At 35.9% G+C, this 27,873-nt stretch overlaps 1 protein-coding gene across 4 annotated transcripts in view; it reads right to left on the reverse strand.

Moving 5' to 3' along the window:
- Window positions 1-1,124: 1,124 nt before the first annotated feature.
- LOC113235568 (calcium-binding protein E63-1) overlaps window positions 1,125-27,873 on the reverse strand; it is a 41,590-nt gene continuing 14,841 nt past the window's right edge. For 3 of the 4 annotated variants that reach the window (XM_026471304.1, XM_026471306.1, XM_026471307.1), the window contains 5 exons: window positions 23,669-23,756; window positions 13,238-13,381; window positions 4,384-4,516; window positions 3,175-3,323; window positions 1,125-3,032 (listed from right to left, as the gene is read on the reverse strand). In XM_026471304.1, coding sequence (XP_026327089.1) covers window positions 3,010-3,032; window positions 3,175-3,323; window positions 4,384-4,516; window positions 13,238-13,381; window positions 23,669-23,756 — 537 coding nt within the window. In that variant the 3' untranslated portion in view covers window positions 1,125-3,009. The remainder of the gene's footprint in view (window positions 3,033-3,174; window positions 3,324-4,383; window positions 4,517-13,237; window positions 13,382-23,668; window positions 23,757-27,873) is intronic. The other variant, XM_026471305.1, reaches the window with a different exon arrangement.

The raw sequence follows: 27,873 nt of genomic DNA on the forward strand, positions 1-27,873 counted from the left end.
TAAGTACTCCTCCACCGTGAGCTTTACTGTACTTTTCCTTAAATCCCTTTGATCTATCCTTACGGTATACTATATACCTATCATCTACCAACTCACTAGAATAGACAGTATCATCCAGCCAGGTCTCACACAAACAAATTACATCGTAATTGTTACAAAGAATACTATTATATATCTCAATTACTTTTGATTTTACACCTCTAATATTCTGATAAAGAAAAGATAAGTGGGCATTATCCATAAAAGAGAATATTGAAAACACATCTTATAGTTTGTAACGAATTTTTGGCATAGCGCCGTCTGTGAAGTCTATGAAAGTTTTTTCTTCGCGTTTACAGCTACCAGCGGCTAACAAGAGATGTCGCTTTAATAATTTTATTGTAATATTAAGTTTTGATTTTAAAAATTATTTAACTTTTCATGTTAACCTATAGCGTGTACGGGACCGAAGGGGAAACTAGATGTAAAATTGCAAATAAAATAAATAACAAATTTAATATTTATTGATCACATTCATCTCACATCATCTGCCTTTGGAAGGCTCGTTTAGAAACTAACATGCGTGAAAAATACTGCTAGTGTGAACTATTGACTACTTTCTAAACGATATACCAGTTTATTTATGTACGAGCGGTTACACACAGGGACTTTTAGCAGCGATACAAAGGCGCGTTTGTGAAACGCGACAGTAGCGATATATAGAAGATTGAATCGATGCAAACGCGCGACTGAATCGATGCTGTCGCTTGTTGAATCATTAAAACGTATATCGCGATTGTCGCTGCTTAGTCATGCGTGTACGTAAAGCTAGATTAAGCAAAATTAGAGACTGCATCGCGACTGAATTTCTGTACCTAGACGCGTTGCTAAAAATCGCCGTGTGTAAAGATTTAAATTCGAGTTGCATGGCACATGCGACAGGAAAGTGTCAAGATTGATGTGCTCTTGATACAATCAAAGTCAAACACATATTTACATAGAAACAGTTATTAATAATAATATTGTTAATAGTAGACAACATCACATATGTTGCTCTGATCCCAATGTAAAGTAGCTAACGACGGTACCACAAACACCCTGACCTGAGACAATATAGAAAAGATTGTTTCTACACTGACCCGGCAGGGAATCAAACCCGGGACCTCAGAGATGGTGACACCATGGTGTGCAAGCCACTCGACCACGGAGGCCGTTATGTTATTTAATAATAGTTATTTAGGTAATACTTAATAGTTCACACTTGCATAAACTCTGTAATATTAAAAACTCTCAATAAAAATAATATTTGGAAAATAGAATACAATATTTCTATATAAATTATACTTCACAACCATAAAATTACTCTTTATGAGACGTTCAAACAACTGTATGAATTAACAGAAAACAAAATCAACGATCTAAGTACATTTCAATTGAAGTACAACATAGGAGAACACTACCTGAATTGTAGTAAGTATATATACAAATTATTTATGTATAATAAAGATATCAATGAGCGTGAAGTTGTTGTATAGGGCATCGCATTCGCTCTAACATCAAAACAACAAAATTCGTCCTAGAATTAGTACATTTCATTTGTACATTTTAATTAATATTTTTAATTAATAAGTAATTTTGGTATTGTATCACTTCCATAATTTTATACTCCTCAAGTTTCGGTGTCAATTCAACTTGTTACCTATAATTGTTTCCTGATGTACTTTAACGGTATTGAAACTGGTGATAGCCAAAATTTTCATAATCGGATAAATCCGTAAATCTCGTAACGTCCATTTTTGAATAGGTACAAAAACAGAATTACTGGAAATAATTATATAACAATCTATGATTATACCTACCCTTATTTTTTAATCAAAAAAGGGTCTACAAATTACATTTTCAGCTTTGCGCTTGAAAACTAAGAAAAAGATATCATGCAAAAACGGAGTTCGAGGTTATCAAATTTAGCCGACTTTAACGTAACATACATTACATAAATTAGCAATAGAATAATTTCAATTTATATCATACCGATTTTTTAAATAATACTAGTTAAAAATTATTTGAAAACATCGTTGCTTTTATTTCAGCTGCCACCAGTTACAACATTATTATAAAAAGAATTCTAAATGATACGTAAATTATAATACTTTATCTTTTAGGACAATTCTTCTTGATCTTAGAAAATAGATATCTATAATAAAAGTACGTACACTTATTTCCAACAATCTCCACATATACTTATCTAAATAAAATCTCTACTTAGAACAAATATTTTATATAATTAATACGTATGTTAAGTATTAAAAAAGCATTTTTAACTGGATGGACAAATGTCGATATCATGACTAGTAAAATACAATTTTAATAAAAATACTGTGAGGCAATCGAGTACACAAATACCGCGGAATCGTCGACATAGAAAAGGTGAATAAAAATTACGATTTTCGTAAACTCTAAATTAGTTGCACTACGTAAGTAATAAAGTTATTGTAATATACATACAAAATTAATTCTATGTACAAATACTTAATCTCTACCTTCAATACAAAAAGGCTTAGGGTCCAGACACATCACCAGCGAAGTGACGTCTACAGCAACACAAAATCTACAACTTAGTGGGAGTCATGTAAACATGGATGGTTGTTGAAACAGTATTCTGTATCGATTTGATGTGTGTGCAGCCTTACCTAGAAATCATTTACTTGTAATCCGCTCACATGACTGAGCGATATCATTTCCCGCTCACACACGTCATGCGGCACTCGGGTCTAGGTTCAATTAATGGCATACTTTAATAACACTTACATAAGCGCGAGACAATCATTCGCACGATCAGCTCACATGTAGTGACGGCCTTATATTTTTAAGAAGATTTTCATCCTTTCACTCCAGCCGTGTCTCAGCATTTTTACACATAGACTGTGTCCTACAGCTTTGTTCGAGGCTCCCTTTCTGCGTCGACCACTTGTCTTTATTCTATTATTACCTACATCTAGTGAGGTTTGCTCTCGACGGTACACAATATGTTTACAGCAACATCTTCACGAATTCTGAGAAAAAGGAAAGTTTAATTACAAATTAGGTAGTACATAAATCGTAAATATCATTTTTCTGAGTCCAGTATTTAAAAATAAGCTGTGTCCGTTACGTTGAAATTGTCGAGTGGATTGCGACGTATGTGAATTTCTTTACCTTCATAATCAATGCGTCCGTCGTGATCGATGTCGCCAAGGGCAAGCACTTGGTTTAGCTGTGCGTCTGTCACCGGTTCGCCGATCATCTCTAATGCGGAACGCAGCTCATCCCGCGTTATGTACCCGTTGTCATCGCGATCAAATACTCTGTGAACGCAACAAACGTTGTATTAGATCATATTTGCACCTGAGCCACTCGCACGCATGAATGTAAGCAAGTATTCGGTCGTGCGGCAGCGGCACTCACATTCACATACAAGAGTATTCAATAATTTCTTGCATGTATGAGCTACTGAATACAGCCTTAGATGTGTTTGTATTATATTTATTTATACTCAGAACACTACGTCGTGGCGTCAGTTATTCTGTTACCCCTATGGACGGTTTACAATATCTATCTTAATCTTTTTTTTTATTATTAAGTTTGTTAAATATCACGATGTTTTACTACCATAATATTCAATTATTTTTGTGAAATTACTCCACTAGTTCGTTATAATTATTAATATAAAGATCGAACAAAAAGAAAAATTCCTTCCGATGGCTGGACGTGACACCAGCGACCTCGCCATACCGCTGAGATAAATTCTTTTGGTCCAGCCGGATCGATGGAATTTTTCTTTGTGTTAGATTTTTGTGTTATATTGAATTGGTATTGAGCATTTCTCTTATTTGAAAAATATTACTTAAATCACACAAAGCCTTCACAACTTTACACAATAATTCTATTGCATAACTCAGCGAACCTTAGCAAACTCATCCATTGCTTTTATGCAATGAACGTCTGCGTCACGTTATCAATAGCCTTCTTGTGATGACTATATTTATACTTTATTCTCGAACAATAGGTCTTAATACTGTGTGATATGCTTAATTTGTTCTTACATGCCGCTATATATCTCAATAGAGGTCGCAAAAGAATGCAAGGTTAGATTGAAAATTTGTAATAAAATATTCTTTACCTTTTTACGTACGGTAAATAATAAATAGTTTTTTGCGGAAGAAAGGAATGTCTATCTCTACTTGTGTTTTGTTTATTTTCAGAATATTGAATTTGTTGCCTGAATGCTATAACTTGGCCTTTTCAAGGCGAGAGTGAATAGGCATTATATAGGCTTGCATGTTCCATCGTCGACCTCATTGTCAGTTTTCATCAGGTGAGATGAAGGTTTACTACGCACATATTTTAATTTAATTAGGTGCTTACTTGAATGCCGCGAGCAGGTCTCTCGTTATTTCCTCCTCAGAGTCGCCCCCGCTCGCACTCACATCTAAGCCTTGTATGGCTTGTATTTTTGTCACCCATTGCATGAAATCATTCTCATCTATTAATCCATTGCCTGGAAAAGAAATATTCTATAAGTTTCCTTGTAGTTTACGAATATAATAGATAATTGTCACGGGAAAATGTGCAAAGTTCACAAAGATCTTTGACTGGTTTCTTTCATAAATAATCTCTTAAAATTAAATAGAAATTCAAACAGATTAATATCAGCATAGTACAATAAGACAAGTATAGTAACTCCATACAAATGTAGCAGCACGGCTTATATGTGTGCGCGCCCGCCGAGTGCAGTTGAAAGATAGCTAGGATTAATCGTCAATGCGGACAAAACAACCTTATAATCTAATCCATTTAAGCGCGCTGAAAATGTAGCACAGATGCTTATATAAGAACGTTTGTGTACAACGCAACAAACGATTGTGGACTCTAGACTAATAACACTATAAAGCTACACCCAAGTGTGTAATGAAGCTAAGTAATGAATGAGGAACAAAATGAAATATGACAATCTACAAAAGGGTTGGCTGATTCCCGAGCGATAGAAAAAAGTTTCGGTAGAGAAATTTCAAAAATATGGTTTTCGTCACGTCATAACGTTAGACATAAACCAACCCCTATGCTCATTCTACATTGCTTTATAACCATAGCTAAACTTTATGTTAATTATGTAATATGTAACGTACAAACTAGCCCAAGCAGCACACTCAATCTATTAAGCTCTAGCTCTATGCCAATTTATTTAGACTGAATCTTATAATTATCTATAACTAGATATAATGGCTTTTACGGGTAGAAACTCTATTACTAGTTTTTCTTAAATCCCTTAGAAAACCTAAAATTTAAATCGCCTCATTGCAGTATATTGCAACACTATGAAAAATATGTATTAAGAATATTTTTACATCAAAACAAAATCTTAAGATAACATTCAGATAAAATATACTATAGCAAATATATGCAATATTTCATCTACAGGTCGTGTAATGGAGAGCCAAAAAACGGGTCGCGGTGTTCCGGAGAATTCTCGCGGAGTCGCGGGAATTCGCGCAGTTACCGTATCGCATCTAGTTTGTACGTTAAGCCAGCCAATACATGTTGGCCCGGGTTTGCCGAGTGAATGCCAATACCAACATATAGATAGCCTATTTGCCTTGCCTTGCCGTCCCTCGGTCGCTCGCCTAGGCAAAAGCGAGCGCCAACGTGTATTTGGCGGGGCTTGGCACAACTCGCAGTCATACGTCATAGTCAGACCATTCATCGCACTTCGGAACGGTGTCGGTTTTTCTGCACAAATGAAAGGCGCTCGCCTGCGCTCTACCAATAGTGTACATGTTTGTGAAAAATAGATAGATAAAGAGATAGATAACTAAATTAATAACTTTTATAGTTATAGTGAAACATAGGCTTTTTGCATTAATATTAGACATAACTGGTTGATGACTTTACCATCTCAGTCAGCCTTGACTATGGGACATGGAAAGGGCCCGAAACGTTTTGTTTGTTAAAAAAATAAATATACGCGATTTAAATCCAAAGTTTCAAAATGTTAATGTAAGCTGTAAGTTCCACTTCTACATCGTCCATATACTTAGTTTCAATGCACAATGAAAACTGACAAGCAAAACTCATCTACATTCACCATTTGTATCGCTCTTCTTCCAATTTGTCGAATGTGTAGACGGTAGCACTAGCCGTGTACCAATTTGCCTACGCTCGCGCTCGCTTTCGCCTACGTTCGACCAACATGTACTGCAGGCTTTACACGATTGATAGAAAGTTCATTATGCTATGTACAATTTCGTTTCAAAATTCACTTTTAATTCGAACAACAATCTTACAAAAAAAAACACTTCAAAAAAAGACGGGAATCTATTGTTAATCTATTGTTGTGTTTGTGACTGGTCTCCCGTCATAAATAATGAAAATGTTGAAAATGCCGTTGCTTCTTTCTCTTCCATGATCACTAATTATGTATCAAAACACTCGAAAATAACAAAGATTAGCCGTACTAATTTTGCTTTGAACTCGTGGATGACCCGTGGACTGATTAGATGTTCTAAACATAAAGATAAATTACACCTGGAGCATCGTAAAGATCCAAACAATTCAATAAAGAAACTTATCTACACTCATTACCGAAATTTTTATATCAATCTTTTGAGGAACATGAAATCTGAACATGATAACCGAGAATTAACACAAAACAAACATGCACCCAAAAAGCTTTGGGGCACAATAAGTCGAATTACACATAAAAATACCACAGTCTCAGTGGCTGACGCTGTAACTAAAAGTAAATCGTCCATTGAGGAATCTCTCGACTATTGTAACTTCTATTTCTCTTCTGCGGGCCACAGTCTTGCAAGTCTCATATTGACTATACTTAACGAAACTCAGGAATCTAGCTGCAAAGATCAATATCGGTCACATTTAATACTACATCTTTTTTTATAGAACCTACTGATGAGGATGAGGTCTATGGTGTTATTAAATCTCTTGACGCAAAAAGAGCCCCTGGAATGGATGGTATTAACAACAGACTCTTAAAAGCCATCGTCAGCATCATAGCGAAACCTCTAGCTGCAATCTTTAACCTTAGCATGTCTACAGGCCACTTTCCGCAAAGCTGGAAAACTGCTACAGTGATCCCGATACATAAAAATGGACCCAACGATATTCCTAGCAACTAGTGTCCTATATCTCTTCTCGGTGCATACTCCAAGCTATTGCAAGGAATTGTCAACAAGCGACTAGTCAAATTTTTAGAAAAGACTAATATACTCTCTTCTCGCCAATTCGCCTTTCGTCAAGGGAAGTCTACTGAGGGTGCCGTAATACTTTTAACAGAAATAGTGATCTCTCACCTGGATGGGGGTCGGAGCTGTATTGGCGTCTTCCTAGATCTAGCCAAAGCGTTTGATTCGGTGTCGATTCCTATCTTAATTCGCAATTTAGAATGTTGTGGTATACGTGGAACGGCCTTACACTGGTTTCCCAGTTACCTGACCAATAGAAGCCAATGTGTCAAGGTTAACGGTTTGCTGAGCAGCCAAAAATGTATCTTCTTCGGGGTCCCGCAGGGTAGCATACTAGGTCTCGCGCTTTTCATAGCGTACATCAACGAACACAAAATTTCACAACTAGGGATTTGAAGGGACAAAATCCTTCAAATCCCTAGTTGTGAAATTTTGTGTTACGCTGATGATACGGCCCTTATTTTTCACGGTCAGTCGTGGAATAGCGTCAATGCTATAGCGATGGCAGGTATGCGTAAGATTACCGCATGGTTAAATAATAATCTTCTCACGCTAAATGCAGAAAAAACACGTTTTTTAAATTTTCACAAAACTTGCATCTCTAGCCCGCCATCTAAAATGACATTTAAAAGTACATATCGAAAGCTGTGGGGTCTCAGACGCTGACTGTAGTTGCGATATTATACAAAGGGCCGATTCTGTAAGGTACTTAGGTGTCATATTGGACGAAAATCTTAGTTTCAAAATACACATAACGATGACAGCCGGTAGGGTACGGAAGCTTATTTACACTATGAAATTGCTAAGAGAGGCTACAAATGGCAAACTATTGAAAACTATATATCTCGCTTTATGCCAATCAATTTTAAAGTACTTTATTTTCGCCTGGGGAGGAACTGCTAGAACATCTCTTTTGGTTTTAAAAAGAGCTCAGAGAGCTGTTTTAAAGGTGTCGCTGCGCAAGCAACGACGATGCGACCTACCGTTTATAAACACCAAAAAGTTCTAAATATGCCTTTAAACTCAGATTTGTTGAAGAAGAGACTCTTCAAAATTCCTCCAACTCCTATGTGTGTACTAGGTTTGCGCGCCGTTTTCGTGGTTTCCTGTTTCCGCGTATCTACAACATTCTGGCAAATAAATGTGACATTAAATTTTGTGGTGTTTTTGAGGCAAAAAGAAAATACTACGGAAGAAATACTACGCGTGTTATCGTAAAAATCCAATTAACACACGTGACATACAAGATCACGCTTTCACTGTCCTACCTTCTCTCGCACACGCGCACAAGCGCACACACACCCCACCACACACACCTAATACTCTCTTAAACATGCAGCACAAAGTGTAATATATACCTATTGTTAAATTATGTAAGTAACTTAAAATTAGTTATGTTCGTGGTGAATGGTTATTGTTTTTCAAATAAGCATTTCTTTTTGTTATTTTTTGTATTTTACTCCTTTTTAACTTAATTCTTGTTGCTATAAGCCGCTTTGTTATTTCGGTTAATCTTACCTGCTTTGCTTCCCACGAGACAGGCGTAGCCTAGTGTGGGGATCACAGTTCAAATATGTGATTGTTAATTGTAAGTTACGGTAAATAAATTTATTATTATTATTATAAATAAAATAAATAAAAATATTTTATTTCAGATAATTGCAATCCATATTTCAAATTATATTATTATCATATTACTTATATTATATATTTAAAATTTAGATAATTAAAACTGAATTAAAAAGAAAAACACTGAAAATTAAAAACTGAATTGACTAAAATCTACAGATGGTTAGTAACAAAATTACTTATGATCTAAGTGTTACTAATGACATTCAAGTGACAAGCACAGTGCCGTGAAGTGACGGACAGTCGAACCTGTCCACTATCATGCGTAGGATGATGTTGGAGCTGGCCCGTAGCCTGCTCACCCGTGCCGATGCACATTTGCGCATGATCGTGTAGAAGCAATCGATTTGCGCCGCTGCGAACATGCCCGAAGCGCTACAATACCGGGCAGCCCCATCAGCACCCTAAACGCATTATTGTATTAGACACGGAGGGCCCCATACGACTTTTGAGAATACTTCTACCACAGGCTGCACGTTTAGAAAGATGTACAGAAAACTGAAATTTAACTGCAGGACTACGAGCAAACCTGCGGGCGATCATGTTAGCTCGGACCGATAAAGCCCTTCGCTCCCTCTCTATGTCAGCATTGTCTTTGAGATCGCTAGTGACCAGATGACCGAGATATTTAAACTGCTCGACTATCAAATTACTTGGCTTAATAAGTTTTATAAAGATTTAAGAAGATTTTAGGGACTTGTGTGTATACATATATTGAGAGTGCGACTATAACAAAGACTCGCTAGTACTTAATATCGTTGAACTATTCGTATACTATGAATTTCGAAATGAAATTGTCACTGTGTAGGTACATGTCTCGGTCCTAATTCCAAACTTGCGTTCTGGGGACCAATGACCAAAGTGCGAAAATGACCAAAATAACAAAAAGAACAAAGTTGCAAACAGACCGGTGTCTTGTTGTGAAATCTTAAAGCTTTTCCATCAGTCCCCTAGCGGTCTTATTCTTATTATCTGTAGGTATAATGCCGCACATCATATCACATTCGCATTAAGTTTTAGTGAAAACGGGATCGAAATATCACGTTATAATGTCAATATAAGCTGAAGTCAACTCGTCAACCTTAGCAATTAGGTTACAATTAATTACGCTCGTATTATCAACAGGCATTCTCAAAAGGTAACCACACGAGACAGTTTATAATGGAATAAGATACCACAGAATATACTCGTATAGGTAAGATTCGAGGAGTGTGCGGTTTGTAGTGGCGCTTTATTAAAGTCCGCACATACGAAATGCCGGCACGTACGAGCATCTGCTGACTCCGTTATTGCATCGCTCCGCTAACATTGCTTCAATACTTTTATTGTATTTTTCACATAAAGGTAATTTATATTTTTTAAACGAGTGTGTAATGTATTACATAAATATTATTCACATAATACTCAATTGACATAATTTACTTCCTATAAATTCACTTCGTATAAGTAACGTTTAATGCAAATTTCTTTAATTAATTTCATTTTATAATTTCATTTTTCATAACGATCACTTACACTAGGGCTCATTTTTAATAACTATCATAAGTTATAAAGCACAGTTAACATTATTATACCTAAATTTCATTTCGATTATTTCCCAAACACGATATCCCTAATACTAATATTATATTAATTATAATTTGGTCTGAAACATGTTCGGAAACGAAAAAAGTTCTCCTTACTGAGTGGGAACCGCAACCAAGATTTGACTTATATAAAATACGTTTGTTTTACTTAAACCACCAAGTAATCCAGTGTCTAAAAACAATTACTTTGTCGAAATGAAAATTCAGCATTGTAAACCATATTAACAACTCTCCCTCCGCACCTCAGGCTTTTAAATTACACTCCTAGAATCGAACAGGTTAGTATACCATGGCGAGTCGGGTTTAAACTTATAATTTATGAATAGTGATATTATACCACGTAAAAATTATTTCAATTGAGAATTATATGAAATTATTGTTATATACATATTATATAACAATAATTTCATATAATTCTCAATTTAAATAATACCAATATAATGAGCTATTACCAATATAAAACAAAATTATAAAATGTGAATGTTATATGAAACAAGAATTATATGAAGTTAAATTGTAAGAAGTGAAATTAGTCGAAATAAAAATTATATTAAATGAACGGTATTTGTTTTGAAATTAGTTTATTTAATTTTCGCATAAGTGAGGCGCACCCTTTTTAAACGTCAACAGTAACTTTTAAACTGCTTGTAAAATGTTTCAGATGTTTCAGTGATCAGTTATCGAAACCCCAGCAGAACATAAACGATTTAACTCTTGCGTGTTTATAGCTATAACGATAAAGTCTACTGTTGTACTTTTTACGTCCTGACTTAAATTTTAATTAGCTGTAAGGTCTCCGATTAATGACAATAAACAGTTGTGATAAACACTGAGTGTTGCTCGTTAAGTTTGCAATAAATCTGAAAATCTCGACTTATGTAGGTAAACAGCGTAGGTACTTCAAAACAACGTTTTTTTTTACTTTAATTACAATTATAATACCTTTTTATAGGCTTGCAATAAAAAACGGATAATATAAACTTTACATAAAACAGATCTTATATTTATTTTAATGCCCACTAAATATGACGACAAATACAAACAATTCTTATAGTCATATTGATATGACATGCTTATACCACCAATAAACGGCGTTAAATTTAAAAAATCGAATTGGTTCTTAAAGATCCGTGCCCACCAGTGGAGCGTTAGGCCGTAAATTTGGAACGGTGTTGGTGTGTTCAGCGGGGCGTTAAGTTTTGCGAATACATTGCGAGCAACCCTGTATATTGTGTTGGGTACATCCAACACAAGATACAATGTACGTGTAAACTTGGACGTCCGCTGAACGCACCACCACCACTGTTGCGAATTTGTGGCCTTAGGGTTAACACAGCACCAACCACATTTTTATTTTTTGTTGCACAATTCGTAATGCAAGTTCAGTTCAATTGAGATTATAAAGCCAATAGGAAGTATGTACAAAATGTACATTGAATCTCCAGATTAGCTGATATTACGCTAGTATTGCGTATTTGCTATTTCTGTTACTCATTGTTTTTTTATTGTATGAGTGTATTGAAAGAAAAATATACAATACACACTAAGAACTGAAATACTATTTATATTTTATTTTATATTCTCATAGCTAATATCATGATTAAGTTGCATATAGCTAAATATTTATCTGAATCTAATGGCGTAAGTAAGCAATAAATAGTACCTTTTACGAATAATTGAAACCTCTTAGCTTTGTTTTTAACTTCATTATAATATGTATGATAGGTTCATAAAAAGGTCATTCATTTACTTACAAATAACATCTAGAAGTCAGTTCAATGTTAAATTAATGAGTCATACTTTGATTCGAAGCTACAGTAGGTAGTTTACACGCGCCCTCCTTGTTAGAGTGCGAGGTCGCCGGAAGCCGCCCTACGTCCGCCCTACGGCCCCGCCGTGCCACACGCCATTTTACAATAACCCTACCGAATTAAACCGCAAATAAATTATCCATTATTGATTAACTTTCCTTTATCTAAGCACAAACACTGCTCCACCACTATCTTGCCAAGAATAATACGGATTGGGCAATATCCAAACAAAAACAATTCCAATTATAATCATCCCGATTCTTTTCACAGATATTGTTAAAGAAACAGAATATTTACGCCTTCTAAAACCTCGTGTGATGTGGCTATCGTTTAAGTATCTCGTTAAAAATTGTCGACACGTTCTTATTTGGCAAGGCTTCAATTAAACATAGCAAGGGCAACGTTCACTACATGGCTGAAGACATTGGTTATTTTAAAAACTATTTTCGACAATGTCATCCCCATCTGGGACATTTTTAATTTAATGACATCGCAAATAATGTTTCCGTACCAAGACCGCCAAGGCGCTAACTCATATCAACAGATTGAAGGTCAGTGTTAGACTCGGTATTTGAACTATCGACCACCAGTTCCAAGTGTAATTTTCGTGACCTTGAGCCTGTAAAGCTTTGCATTGGGGATGGAATCAACGCTTTCTTGCCGCTTGAACTCGATTAACATGTTTAATTTTAGTTGCGTTTGTTATTTTCGTTTTATTTCTTGATGATAGCATGTAACTACGAAATGTATTTTAGTTGAGAAAATTCGGCGGCGCCCAATATAATGAAGTCTCCTGGTGTTTACGGTAACAACGTCGTTCTTTTTTTAGTGCTCTACACTTATTTTGGCACGCGCTGTCGAGTTAATCTCGCTATAAATTTAATTTATTGACTTATTAGGTGACAATAATTGCCATTGCTTCATTAAAAGTAGCAATATTTTGTGTGATGTAACAAAATAATTGACGGACATATAGGGTCAAGAGCATACTGACCAGTCTTACTGGCGTCCTTTATGAGATCCGCGATGAGGTCGTCACTGACCACGATCCCGAGGTTCCTGAGCATGAATTGCAGTTCCGCTGGCGTCACGTGCCCGTCACTGTCTCGATCCAACAGCCCAAACGCTGTGCGGAGGTCTGCAATACAATATACACAATATTACTAAATTTACTTTATTGCAGGCTTACTACTTGCTACCCAGCGGCAATATTAGGCGAAGGTTGACTAATTAGCTGTTGCGCTGGATTCCAGCACTGGATTAATAAAACATATCGCCATCACAAATGAGTCACCTTTAGGTTCAATTTTCAGTACCGCTAAAGTCCAGAGATTCTGGATAAGATTGACATTTTTGTTCGAAAATCGCCTCTAGTGCAACAGAACAAGATACGTCAATGTGTAGCTTGATGTGCTGGCGTATGTACTTCAATATGAAATATATTTTACTGATGAACACAGAGATTTTCGACTTATTATCCAACTCATGAGAGAAATAAATGTAGGCCATATCAATATTTCTCCCAGTCTGGACACTAGTGGAACCGAGCAGGAGGTCCAACAGTCCTAAAGAAAATCATCGTTTCAACTAATTTCGGTACCAAAATCATTAAGCCTCTTGAAAAGAAGTCATTGTATAAATGTGACCTTATTACAGCAAGGGTGCGAAATATGTGGACAAAAATTGTACAACCATACGTCTTTCATTTTCTGTTTTTGCACATTATCACAATTACTACTAGCGTTTAGTAGCAGTAGAACTCCTTGTTGTTCCAAGTTGTAGAAGATTTCGTCCAGGGAACTACTGCTACCTTATCTATTTCTGCCTGCGTTCTAGTTTTGAAGGGTAAAAGGGTGCTGGTGAAATTACAGGCATGTGGATCTTGTCAACTTATGTCTCAGGGTGATAAGCGCTTTGGCACTGTACCTCAGATCTTTGCGATTTAAGGCTCTGAGTGGCACTGCAACTGTTATAGACAGGCGTGTCGCTTACCACCAGGCCCAAACGTCTTGTTTGTCTCGTCACTTGGTATTATAAAAAAACCTGAAATTTGATTAGATATTCCTTTTTGTATAAAAAGATGATCCTGATTCAGTAACACATGACACAGACCTCTAATCGATTTATCCCGTAACTTAATAAATATGTACTTATACATGAAAAAAATTTGAAAAATTAATTGAAACGTCAGATAAAACATTATCCACCTCCATAATATGCACCCACACAACACGATAGACAATGCACTTACAAAATTCATTATCCTTCTTTTGATACGTCATTCCTACATTAGCATACAAAATTTAATATAATGAACTTCAGAATTATTTATGTGTTTTTTTTTCACTATCAGACACTATCAGCAATGTTTTGCGAGTAGGTTTGTGTCGAGACTCATCAGTTCGGCATCATATACAAGACTAAATTGACTTAAGATTACACTGTGTACACACATGATGATTCTTATCGTCATCTTTTATATCAAAAGCTGACATAAATTTATACGCCGGTATAATATAGGATATAGATAACTGAAGTACAATAATGTGCTTGCATAGGAATTTCGACGTAGTTACAGAGATCACGTATTTTCCAATAGGTAATAGAACTTTAAACGATGTTTCTAGCACTATCTGGAGGTTTTATTACATATAATGAGTTTGATTGTTGTGAGATTGAGTTTAAAATCATGCGGGATCGTAGCCGTGCTTTTCAGAAGGAATGTCTATCCAGATATGAAACCAACATAGAAGATGAATGCAAAAGAATCGTAAAGCCTTCTGGCGATATGTAAAAGGTCAAAGACAAGCGGAGTCGTCGTTGCCTGGAACCATGCACAAGGGTCAAACGAAGGCAGATACGGGGACGGATATTGCTAATCTTTTTGCCTCGCATTTTGCATTTGTCTATTCCCATAAAAGTGTACTTGGTGGGATATCCGGGGCTCGTGCCTTAGGCGATTCAATGTGTGACATATTAATGACTGTGAGGGATGTCTTAAAGCTTCTAAAAAGAATCGACATTACAAAGAGCGGTGGACCAAATGGCATTCATCCTATGCTGGTAAGACGATGCTGCTTTTCCCTGGCACATCCATTATATCTTATATTTAAGAAGCCCATCCAAACCGGTATATTTCCCAGTGAGTGGAAACAGGCAAGAGTCGTCCAATCTTCAAAAAAGGTGATACTAGCGATGTGGAAAACTAGCGGCCAATATTGGTTTTTTCGTGCTTTGCTAGAGTTTTTGAATATATAGTGGCCCCTATACTATCAAATCACGTACAAAACAACATATCGGATAGTCAGCATGGCTTTTGCGCAGGTAAATCGGTAGTTACCAATCTGGTGTCATTCGTCTCAGTCATAAGTACAGAAATAGATAGAAATAACGAAACTCACGCTGTATATACTGATTTCAAAAGTGCTTTCGTAAAGTTAATCACGTTAAGCTTCTAAACAAACTAGAACTCCACAGAATATGTGGTTCGCTTTTGAATTGGTTCAAATCGTATCTTGCAAATAGATCTCAATTTGTAGCTACTTGTGGATTCAAATCGCATGCATGTTACGCTACATATGATGTGCCGCAAGGCACCCACCTTGCACCAATACTATTTTTGATATTTGTGAATGATGTAAGTCAAGTCATTAAACATTGCAAATTCTCACTGTTTGCTGAAGACTTGAAGCTGTATATAAGTGCCACTCCCAACAACTGTGAACTCCTTCAAGCTGATCTTGATAGAATGTGGTCGTGGTGTAACAATGATAATATGACTCTAAATATAAACAAATGTAAGAGTTAGGATTTAGACAGGTTACCTAAATTGCTAGGATAGCTAACGAATAATTATATTTTGAATTGTTTGATTAGGATGTGGTCACGGTCTGTCCTTTTAGATAGGTTTTTGGCAGACTAAAGCCACAGCCTCCTCGGTGGTTTGCTTGTTGGTAAGGTAGTAGCTTCCGAGCAGTATGTGGCTAGCCTATAGTAAAGGCTGATCACTTATGTAAGTTGCCTATCATAGGTAGGGCACCAGCTAGGGATGTTCACCCCTTCAGTTGTGAAGAAGAGGGATGTAGTCTAGGCTCTACTCTATGAGTAGAAGTACTGGCTGAATGAATATAGATTTGTATTTAGAATGTATTTAAAAAAATAGGATAGAAAAAAGAAGAACATCTTGGATATTCGCTTTCGTCGCTAACTTATTTAAACTATAAAAATAACTTGTCAGCGATTCGTTAGGCCCCTGTCGCCTATAATAAAACTCTCGGGCGTAATCTATCTGTGAGGGAAATTCCTCTTTTAGCTTCTGTGCAATTACATCATACGTCGTGTATGAAGAAAAATTGTTTTGTACCATTGTAGAGCTGACCCCTCCGTATCTCTTATGCAAATCAGAGACCAATTATTTAATACACTGATGGCCTCAATCTGATTCAAAAACTCATCTACGTCGTTGAATCCAGTAAACCTTTGTGGCGGCGTACAATACATATTCTCTTCTTGCACTTTTCACTGGTATCAATTATAAAACAATATTATATAAGTAAAAATATAAACTACGATACCTTATGTACGCTTTCCTGGAGGTTTTTCGTAAAAACATATAAAATTTTTTCACATCGGATTTTTCTTCATTGGAATTTTCCATCATTAAAGACTCGCTTCTACCATTTATAGGCTTGCCTCCACCATTTGTAGCTTAGGACGTAGTTCAGGTTGCGTAGCGAGAGGTACTTTATAAATATAAACTGGGATTATCTTCATAACTAGATATTTATTGTGCTTTTCACATATTCACTTATGGAGGCTACTTCTAGATCTGCCAAGATATTCTTCTTTTTTCTATCCTATTTTTTTAAATACATTCTAAATACTAATCTATATTCATTCAGCCAGTACTTCTACTCATAGAGTAGAGCCTAGACTACAGTACCATATTAAATTCATAAGAAAAAAAGGCCACTGAACTACGCAAACAAGTTGAATCTTGTGCTGTGTACAAGAAGTAACAGAAATAAGTAACTCCCATATTGACGCGATCTTTGCGAAGGCTTTCCAGATGCTTGGTTTCGTGAAACGCAATGCAAAAGGTTTCCGTCGAACTGCAACAAAGGTTCTTCTATACAATTCACTTTAACGCAGTAATGTTGAATATGCTAGCCAAGTGTGGAACCCATTATATGGCGTGGCATCGCGAAGACTGGAGTCTGTTCAGCGCGCTTGCACGAGATACCTTGCTTTCTCCACACCCGATATATCAGTATATCGGTAGTATTATAGAATGTAATATAATTGTAAGTCAATGAATGTAAAGGTAATATTGTACGTGCATGTAAATGTCTATTAATCTATTGTTTTTGTTTTCGCTTTTGTTTTTTTAAATTTTCAATTTATGTAAAAAATTTATTACCCAGTAATTTTTCTTTTTTTTTTTAAGTATTGTGTAAATATGTCTGTGTTGTTGTCGTGAAATTGATTAAATATGTATAGTCCAGCGTGTAGCGAATGTTGTGTACGTCTGTAATTGTCATATGTATCAGTCCTAGCCTCATGTCTAATTTTTGTTGATTGTCAAATAGTTGATGTTGATGTGCCTAATAATAATAAATAAATAAATAAATAAATGAATAATGTTCATATTCATGAAAGAATCGACAAAAATCAGGAAGAAATAAAAATATACTTATTGAGCGCAAATTTGAAAATTTTTATAATCATCTCGAAAAGTCTACCTCCGGCACCTCATTGAGCTGGTGAAATATTGTGATCGTGACTCATGATTAAAAACAACGTTCACAAAAAATTATTTCATATTTACGATACACACAGACTATACAGGGTGGCCCACGGCTTTACCACACGGACGGAAAGTACCTTAAATACTGCAGATAGAACGTTTTACTGAAAGCAGACTTCATTTTGAAGAAAAAAAGCCTGTAATTTTACTGTACATATATGTATATAGTCAGGTTTAATGATATTTCGGCAGTAGCTATAGAAATTTATTAATTTATATTATAGAAACCATGGTAGCGTCGCTAGCTGTAGCTAGACACAAGCAATGGCTAAAACCGTCGAACTTAAAATCTAAACAATTACGAAAAGCATTGATAAAAGAACCATTTACACACGTCGAGTGGATTTCAAAATGGATTTCAAGATCAGATTGACTTTCCAGTAGGCCCTGTCCAGGTAAGTAGGGATTGCCCCAGCAGGCTTAGCATGAGCTCGAAGACAAAAGTTATGTCTTCTTCGATGACAGTTCCAAGAAGAGATAACTTTTGTCTTCGAGAGAAAATTGACATTTCGAAGAAGAGATAACTTTTGTCCTCGGGCTCATGCTAAGCCTGCTGGTCCACGAAAAGCGTTGTGGCGGCATACGAGCATAGGAGTCACGAGTCACGCGTTTTCGTAATTCTTCTGCGCGCTAGGACTGATCACTTTATTTCCTTCACTATAGGTACGCGAATAAAATCAGTGGAGTTGGCCTCCGTACCGGTTTCAAATTCATAGGAGGTAGAAGCCGTGGTAGCCTAATGGTTTGACCTACCGCCTCCCAAGCAGAGGCCGTGGGTTCAAATCCAGGTTCGTACCTCTGAGCTCTCGGAATTTATGTGCGAAATTTTATTTGAAATTTACCATGAGCTTTTCGGTGAAGGAAAACATCGTGATGAAAGCGCATGTAGAAGAAAGTTCGTTACCCTCGGAAGACGTGTGAAGTCTCCAACCCGCATTGGGCCAGTGTGGCGGACTTGGGCCTCAACACTCGTTTGAGAGCCAGAACAGTGCGACTTATGATATACAAATTTCGCAAAATAATGATATTAAACATTAATAACATTTATTTTTTCCTTTTTAGTTTGAGACTCTAGTAGTTATTTATTGTTTTTATTTGTGTTAGTTTTTTGCGTTTTGTTATAGTTTTTAAGTTTTTTTAGTTGTCGTTGTCTTCTACAATGAATTGTAATAACACAAGGAATAATAATAATCTCAGTACAGAGTACTAGAAAAAACTACCTCAAAAGTTCGTGGAATGACATCTATTTGCCAAGTTTTATTGAAATCGGTTACCGGAAAGTGCGCGAAACCGGATTCATCCCCTAATTTACCACCCTTAGAGGTGGAATATTTTCTTCAAATTTAAATGGGATCAATACTGAGATACCCTTTTTCTAACAAAAAAAGAATCATCAAAATCGGTTTATAAGTAATCGCGTAACGTACATACAAAAAAGAATAATATAATGTTTGTACCAGACAGGAGCCTACACTATAGGAAAGTCCTAAATCTTAAGACTCATACATTATCATTGGAAGATGTTCTTGCCGTGATATCATTTTCATAGATAGCCTCTTATCACGAACATAACAACATCGAAGTAAATACATGCGATATCGACTTCCGACAAAATTAATACGTCTCTTAACTTTATCTACATTGGAATATTTTCGCGACAGAATGTCGATTATATTTACTTTAAACTTGATTACTAAAACAAAAAACTTTTCTTCTATGTAACCCTCTTATGAAATTCACACAAAAATATTCGACTTCGCTTACAAATCAATGAAACATGAGAGCTTTGCACTTTGGGCCATTCTTATCCAAAGCGGCATAGATATGAACGTGATCGTTATCGTGAAGAGAACGGGTGCGAGTCGGACGCGGGTCGCGTCGGGACCGCGGCGGGTCGAATTCCGTGTATTTATATGGACGACAAGGCACCGAGCGCGGCGGGCGCGGAGCGGGCACACGTTCTCTTTGTATTTCACACTAAAGTGTTAAATACAAATGTTGGTATTTTCATGATTTGATTTCCGTCTCATAAATAGTCAGATAAATGCACAAATTTTAAAATAATCTTTACAAGTACCGTGTCATGTTTACGTATCAAAATGTAAAAACAAATAGCGAACGACAAAAAACTAATAATGTATAATGTGTATATTGTTTGATAATTATATAATATAATATCGTCGTATATATATATATATATAATATATTATATATATACAGCTTATATATATATATATATATATATATATATATATATATAATTTGAATGTGCGATATTATATGTATTAATACTAGTAGTTAAATCAGTCTATTTTTTAGCAGTGAGAATGACTTGCGGTTCTCGCTGTTTTATTTGAGCGTTCAATCGTGTACGTACCTAATTTTTTAATATAAATTACACATTAATTCAAAATACTCAGACAGGTACGTACGAGGAAGCAAATTGATCTTCCTGCACGTAAAGCTAGCGTTTCTGTAATTAGGTCTATATACAGTCCACACAGTGTCGCTGCCCGAGGCTAGTTTTAAGATCGATCGAGATCCAACAATGGCGCCCCTTTTGCTCGACGCGTGAAGTCGCTTGCACGCGTGGAACTTGGAGATCAACAATTTCTTCAAAAAGTCTCTGCCTAATTTATCGATTGAAAACCTCTGTGCTCGTTGGCACTGCACTAACTTATGTGATTGACACTTAGATGATTGACATCATTCCTGTGTGACAGGAAGCTTATGAGCAAAATAAGGGAAAACGAAGAAATTATTTTGTTTATTATCACCAAGGCGCCCTTTGGTATTTAGCACCTGTAACGGCCGCTTCGTTCGCCCTACGGTAAGGCCGGCCCAGAGTCCACATACTAAAACAAAATGTCGTCACTTGTACAAATTTACCCTTAGTCATCAATTTACCAAAAGGTGCCGTAATGGATTTTCATGGAACACATCGACATTGGTTTGGGCTTACCAAGCAAACAAACAATATATTACTTTCGACTAACTTGGACGTATACAGATTAAAATATTGTAAAAAGAAACTGATTCTGTTGCGGAATTTTAAAGAAATATCTTCTGCTGACATAACGTAACGAACGTTAATGTCTTGTCAAGAAATATATTTAAACAATATCATTGTATATAGAGAAGAAAATATTTTATATCTACAGGATTTTAATGAATGAAGAAAATTTGGCTTATCATTCTTTTGTCGTAAAACCAATATAAAAAAGTCATTGTCAAAATTCAACTATTTAGCTAAAAAGCTTATTACACTAAATGTTTTCTGCTGCGCGGCGCGCGGCGGCCGCGCGAGGTGAGCGCGATGAAATCCGTGTTGAATAAATGCGCCTTTAATCTGTCCCAACAACAACATTTACTACAACACTAGTGACAACCTTTTCAAACAATAATCAAAAACAATAACATAATACGTAGTAAGTATAACCAGCAAATAGCTACCTTTTAACATCCATACTAACCATGAGGGTTTCAGCATAAATAACCCTAAATACGCATTCTGCAGCAATAAAAAAGGCGCACCACGTACCATAATATCATACCGTACCATAGTATCAAAGATACAGCTAGCCACACCCTTTTGCTTTAAGATTAAGTTAAAATGTTTTCAACTGAAGGACTTTGTATTCAGGTCATGTATTAAAAAAAAGATTAACTTAAAGATATATTGCAAAGTAATTTTTCACTTGTCATAGATTTTTTCCATCTTCAATATAAAAGTACGTCAATGTACCCTTACGGAACGGAAGTAAAGTGTATCATCTAATACATAGAAACTAAAAAGTACCTAGTTTTTTAATTTATTTCGAGTGAACTACACAAACTCAAACAGCCAGAGGTAAAAGTTCAATAAGTGAAACAATACAGTTACAATTAAAACTACGCTTGAAAATAATCACAAAAAAAAGATAATTATTTAATATTAAAATAATTCATCAAAGTAAATAATCCTACAGTTTCACAAAGATCTCTGCGCTGCGGAAATTCAATAAAATAAAGTGTGGACCATAATCATATGAAAAATATTACGTTCTAAGGGTCGTATTCCAGAACTCCAATGCTCCCAGAATGCTGAACTTCCAGAATGCTCAAGTCAGGACTTGAATATGATTTCAAGCACTGGAAATACGACCCTAATGGCAAGGACTTGAGTATGTTTTCTTGTGCTTGAAATCATACTCAAATCATGACTTAAGCATTGAGTAGAGTTATGGAATACGACCATAAGACTACGTTAGGTTTTAGTTCCGTGCCTTTTCCGCATAGACGGTGGCGCCATATTATTTTTCCGCGTTTGTTTGTGGAAGGACCATTTTAGTGACGCGACGTAGCACATAAATCGTTAGAAACCGCTCATGATTGCCAAAGATCGCTAATGCGTTTTGTTGCGTTTGAAAAAATACCGCGAAAACTTTAGAATTTTAGTTGTGATTTTGTTGTATAGCGTAAGCGATTTAAATTTCTGTTTTTCTCGCAATCGAAGTGAAAAGTAAAGTTTTCACCTCAAGACTAAAAGCCAATATAAACCCCTGGAGTAATAGACAGCCTACATAGCTAAACTTCGGGTGGCAAACCACCTCGGATATATTATTAGGTATATTGACTTGTTTTAGTCGCTCGATAAAAAATATACTACTACGACATTAAAGAACTTTTTTAATAAAATCATATAATTTAAAACTTACTTTTAAGTTGTTTTATTAAATAAAATAACAAAAATAAAACAAAATTTGTGATATTGTTACCAATAAATGATTTAATTTTACTTATTGATTTCATAATACTTTTTACATAATGACTGTATAGAAATCAACTATCAACTATTGTCTGAAAACGTTCGTGTAAGTTTTATCATAAAAAATCCATATTTTACATTGGATTACCACACTCATGCCAATTGTCAAGATCAATTAAACAAGGTGGTACATACAGATCTTTGACGCTCCCTTTACATTTCTGGCATGGACTGAACACTGATATAAATCAATCCTATAAATAAGTCCATCGTTAAAGAACGCTAAACGGCATCCTCAATTCCCAGAGCTACGTGGTTAACTACGTGGAAATTATTACGAAGTAAATCAAACTATCAAACCACAAAAATCACTTATCGAACGCAACGTACAGTACGTATTTAATTCCCGACAGAACAATTAGGAAATTAACTGTTTCCAAATTGATTCTAATCTAGATATTTTGGATAATTACGTTGCAGCAGAGCTTTAGTAGCTGTAGAGCTCCTTGTGTGTCTAGGGAACTACTGCCACCTTACCTATTTCTGCCGCCAAGCAGTAATGTGACCATTATTGACTTCCGGTTTCGAAGAGTGACGGGCGCAGGGATAATGCCACTCAGATATATGCGATTTAAGGTTGTCACTGCAACTGCTTATGTACAGGCGTGTAGCTTGCCACCAGATGCACGTCTCGTTTGTCCCGTCTCTTGGTATCATAAATAAAACCGTCGCTCCGTAATACGTAATAATCCGTATAATAAAATAATCCGTAATACAAAAAAATTTGTGACTAGAGCCTAAAGTGGGAAAAAACAACGTGATCAAAGGTATTAATGTTTCACTAATAAAAAAGATTGAAATTAAGTACTCACTATTGAGCATAGCTTCGCTCGGCGCAGGGACAACAGGCCGGTCGTCGACTGGCGACTGTTTCTTCTTATTCTTCTTCTCATCGTCTTGCTGCAGAACGAAACAATTATTAACCTCAGACATACACAATAACTATAATCAAAATATTATAAATTAACTGAACAAACAGCTGTGAAATCAGCGCGCTTTCAAAACAATGAACGATTCAATAGGTCTGTAAAAGTATCATTCACGTATTTATCAATTATCGAGCGTTATCAATCGCGATATTTTTATCACACTGTCGACCGCCAAATCAATATAAGAGATTGAATAAAATTGTACATTTAGATATTCAACATTTGATACAATGTACAATTAATATTTTAATGTAGATGCTTCACCATATCTTATGATAGACCAAGTGTCACTTAAGCTACTGCACATATTTTAATGATGTAAACGATGATAGGTATAATTTTCAACAAAACATTTTTCCAATTTAAATGTGACCCCAGTAAACTCTACATACAATCATACGAGTATACAATACATTCATATCTACTCTACACTTTTTCTATATATATTATTGATACAGTTGTGTATCCGATAGATAATTAAGATCTTCTATAAAATAATACATTGCAGAAACATTCTGTTTGAAATAACCAAAGCGTTTCTCTTGCCACTGATAGTGTGTAACGCAATATTTGTCTTTATATACCACTCTTTGTCTTATTTTTGTGGTCAAATGATTTACACATACATAAACGTTGAATTATTTGCGAATGTATACTTATAATTTGAGAATATTTACAAAAATAATACTTTTTAAAGTCTACTCAAATTTTTTTATACCTACGTTACTGATACTGCAGGCCGCCGAGTCGTTTAGAAAACCGCATCTAAGCTCAACTTTTATTTGTCAGCGGGTAAGACTGCGACCTAATAGCGTAGTCTAAATTACGCTTGGCGCAACACCGGAATACGGAAAAAGGAAGTCTTTACCAGACTAACTATCCCGTCTTTTGGTCGTTTTTTGCTTCAGTTATTAACATAAAAGTAGGTACTACCGTCCTATCTAATCGACAAAACAGCATTGCTGTGCTCTGAATTTAAGAGTAGATAGAGCCAGCACATTGAAAAACATTTACTAAGATCTTATATGCCAGGGCTGACATCACTTTTGTATATTTCCTTAATATCGCAAAACCCGATGTGACTGCGGTGCCCCAACACAGTCCACGCATCACTTACTCGTGTGCCCCCGTGCCCTAATAGGTACCTGTAAAAGGGAAGATCTTTACGTGGCCACGGATAGCGCAGTCATGAAGGTAACTTACTATTTAAGTGGATATAGCCCTAAAATAAAAGAAGCATGGACACAGTAAGAAGAAGACGATCGCAAAATTATCAAGTGGCTTTTCCCTGGCTTGTTGTAAGTATAACATTAAAGTAAGAGATAGGTAAATAGAAAAAATACACCTGTGGAAATAATATAATTAGATGCCTGGATGAGATTGACTAGGTTTTCGCGAAGGCTTGTATTTGATTATTATTGGCGCATTTGATTGTTATTGGTACAGTGGAATGTAAAATGTTAAAAAAATTGCCACCCTTGCAGTCACCAGTGTGATGCCAGGTGACTCACTTTTCCCGAGACATCTGATTTCAGAAATTGTAAGCACCGACCCGTATAATCGCTGCGCAAATCGTATTTGGTTGTTTCTGAAGTGTGTGAAGTATTGTATATAGGTATATCATTTATTAAAAAAACTCTCTCCAGTTAAATTTGAACAGAACGAGTAAGTAACAAACAATTTGAATGAATGTAAGCTACAATTATTTTTATTCCTGTATATTAGTAGCTTTAGTCACGTTTTTGTCTTGTTTGATGGAATACGTCGGCTTTACAGAATAGATTTTTTTTTTCTGAAAATCTTCAGTCAGTCGACTAGACTACGATCAGATAAGTAAGAAGATATAGGGCGTTCCAGTAGATTAGAGTCATTACCCTATCTCCTCTTAATTACACAGCACTTCGGTCCTTTTCAGTCTACAAAATAGATATAAAAATATGTGATGGTATTATTAGATATTGCGTGTTGCTTCAATTTGCCCTAAATGAAAATTAACATTATTATTGATTCAAACACAACAGTTACCTTATAAATTTCTCTATGTATTTTTTACAGATAGGATTTGAACGGTTTTTTTGCCGTCATCATCCAAACTAGATATTTTTTTAGAAAACATTTGCAGTTTCTAAATAAATATTTCTAAATAAATTCTTCGTTAGGATTTCTCAAAATGGAAATCAGATTGAATTCGATATTTTTTTTATATTCTAGTGTTAAACGAAATTTTGTGAAATAAAATGCATTTGCAAAGATTATATATGTGAGTAAATTGTAAACTATGACGCGTAATGATGGAAAGGATCCCAAACTTTCGCGCAATGATCAAAGTCATTCCTAATTTGCATTTTGTCATTTGTTCGCTAGCCAAGACAGCGAAATTATTATTGTAAGACCTGTCTTCGATTTGCTTGATGGAACTTTAGAACGTGTGTTTTATAGTGTTATAGCTCATTAGAGCCGTGGCGCTATGATGATTGCCGTGGCATTATTTGCACGTTTGGGTGCTAGTTTAACGCTGTGCCGGTACTCGGGAGAGATGCCAGAGCCATCAGGGCATGAAATTTGGCAGCAAACCCACACTACCGCGCTCTATTTATGATTCTGTACTACTTATAACTACATCTTATAGTTATTCGTGCACTTTCTATTGTAAATGCCTAATTTTATACGCTACAGCAATTCGCATTAAACAAGTTGCGAGAAATTCGGAATATCATCAACATTTTAACGGCAAATTAATGTGCCAGACAATGTCTTTGATTACCTCGTCTCAAACTAAAGAAAATCAAGAGTACCAGAAAAATGAACCTTACTCCGGGGGTCCCAAAATTCAACCTAGAACCAATTTAGAAAAGTTAGTTCCTTAAATCGAACCCGAGACCTCCTCATCTATGAAATTTAACCGTTGAACCATCAAAGTGTGAAACAAAGATGTCTATACATAAGATTGCTTTTGTATACTAATAACATCAACCTGCAATGCATTGTGCGAAAAAACGTAGGCGTAAAATCAATATCTACTCGACTATCATTAGATAGTTCAATTAGTTTGTATGTTGACGATGGTGCGAGACTGAAAGCATAGCGAGTAAACCAGTGGGGCATGGAAATAGCTAGTGTCGCGCTTGGCACGGCGTCAACTCGCGACATGGCCGGTAAACACCTCCGCACTCCAGCTTTATGAAAAAATATGACAGCTCTGTCTGCAAATACCCGCAAAACGCATCGACATTGACGCCGACCAACCGACCGTACGGAAACCAGCTTCAAAGACAGTCCTAAATCAAGTTTATTGTCAAACAAACACTTGGCTGAGGATACATAGCTATAAGTACTTCTATTTGTAGACCGCTAAAATTAATCTATTCCAGTCTTTCAAGGGCGTCAAACATTGGCAGCATTTCTATCGCCTATAAATGTGCTTATAATTAATTTAATGTGAAATATCAAATTAATTAACACATGTCAAATGACTAATTAATACGTGAAGCGTTGACAGCGACATAAAGACGCATTTATCTACATACATTAAAATAAATATGATACAAACGTGGTGCGACCCATGTTACTGAACTTTAAAGAATTTTTATAAAAAACTGTAATCGAACTTTTTGTACGGAAAGTTCAATAATCTCCTATGTTGTGGGTAGTAGTTTAGTAGCTCGTTGTGAAAGAGTTCGTCCAATGCTACCTTACCTATTTCTGCCGCCAAGCAGTAATGTCAGCATTACTGTGTTCCGATTTTGAAGGGTAAGGAAGGGTTCTGGTGAAATTACAGGCACATGGGACTTGGTCAACTTAGATTGCAAATCTTTGCAATTCAAAGCTCTGAGTGGCATTGTAACTGTTACGGACAGGCGTATGTCTTACCATCCGGCGCACGACTTGTTCGTTCGTCCCGTCATTTGAATTAAAAAAAAAAATATTCCCAAGATTCGCACGATACGTTTTTTTATAAGTAATACGAAGTAACGGCACGACAAAAATCGTGCGCCTGGTGGTAAGCGACACGCCCATCCATAACAGTTACAGTGCCACTCAGAGCTTTAAGTCTCAAAGATCTTAGGGACTTACCCTGAGACCTAAGT

Source organism: Hyposmocoma kahamanoa, unplaced genomic scaffold (assembly GCF_003589595.1).
Source record: "Hyposmocoma kahamanoa isolate Upper Pololo Valley unplaced genomic scaffold, ASM358959v1 88, whole genome shotgun sequence".
Classification (NCBI taxonomy): domain Eukaryota; kingdom Metazoa; phylum Arthropoda; class Insecta; order Lepidoptera; family Cosmopterigidae; genus Hyposmocoma; species Hyposmocoma kahamanoa.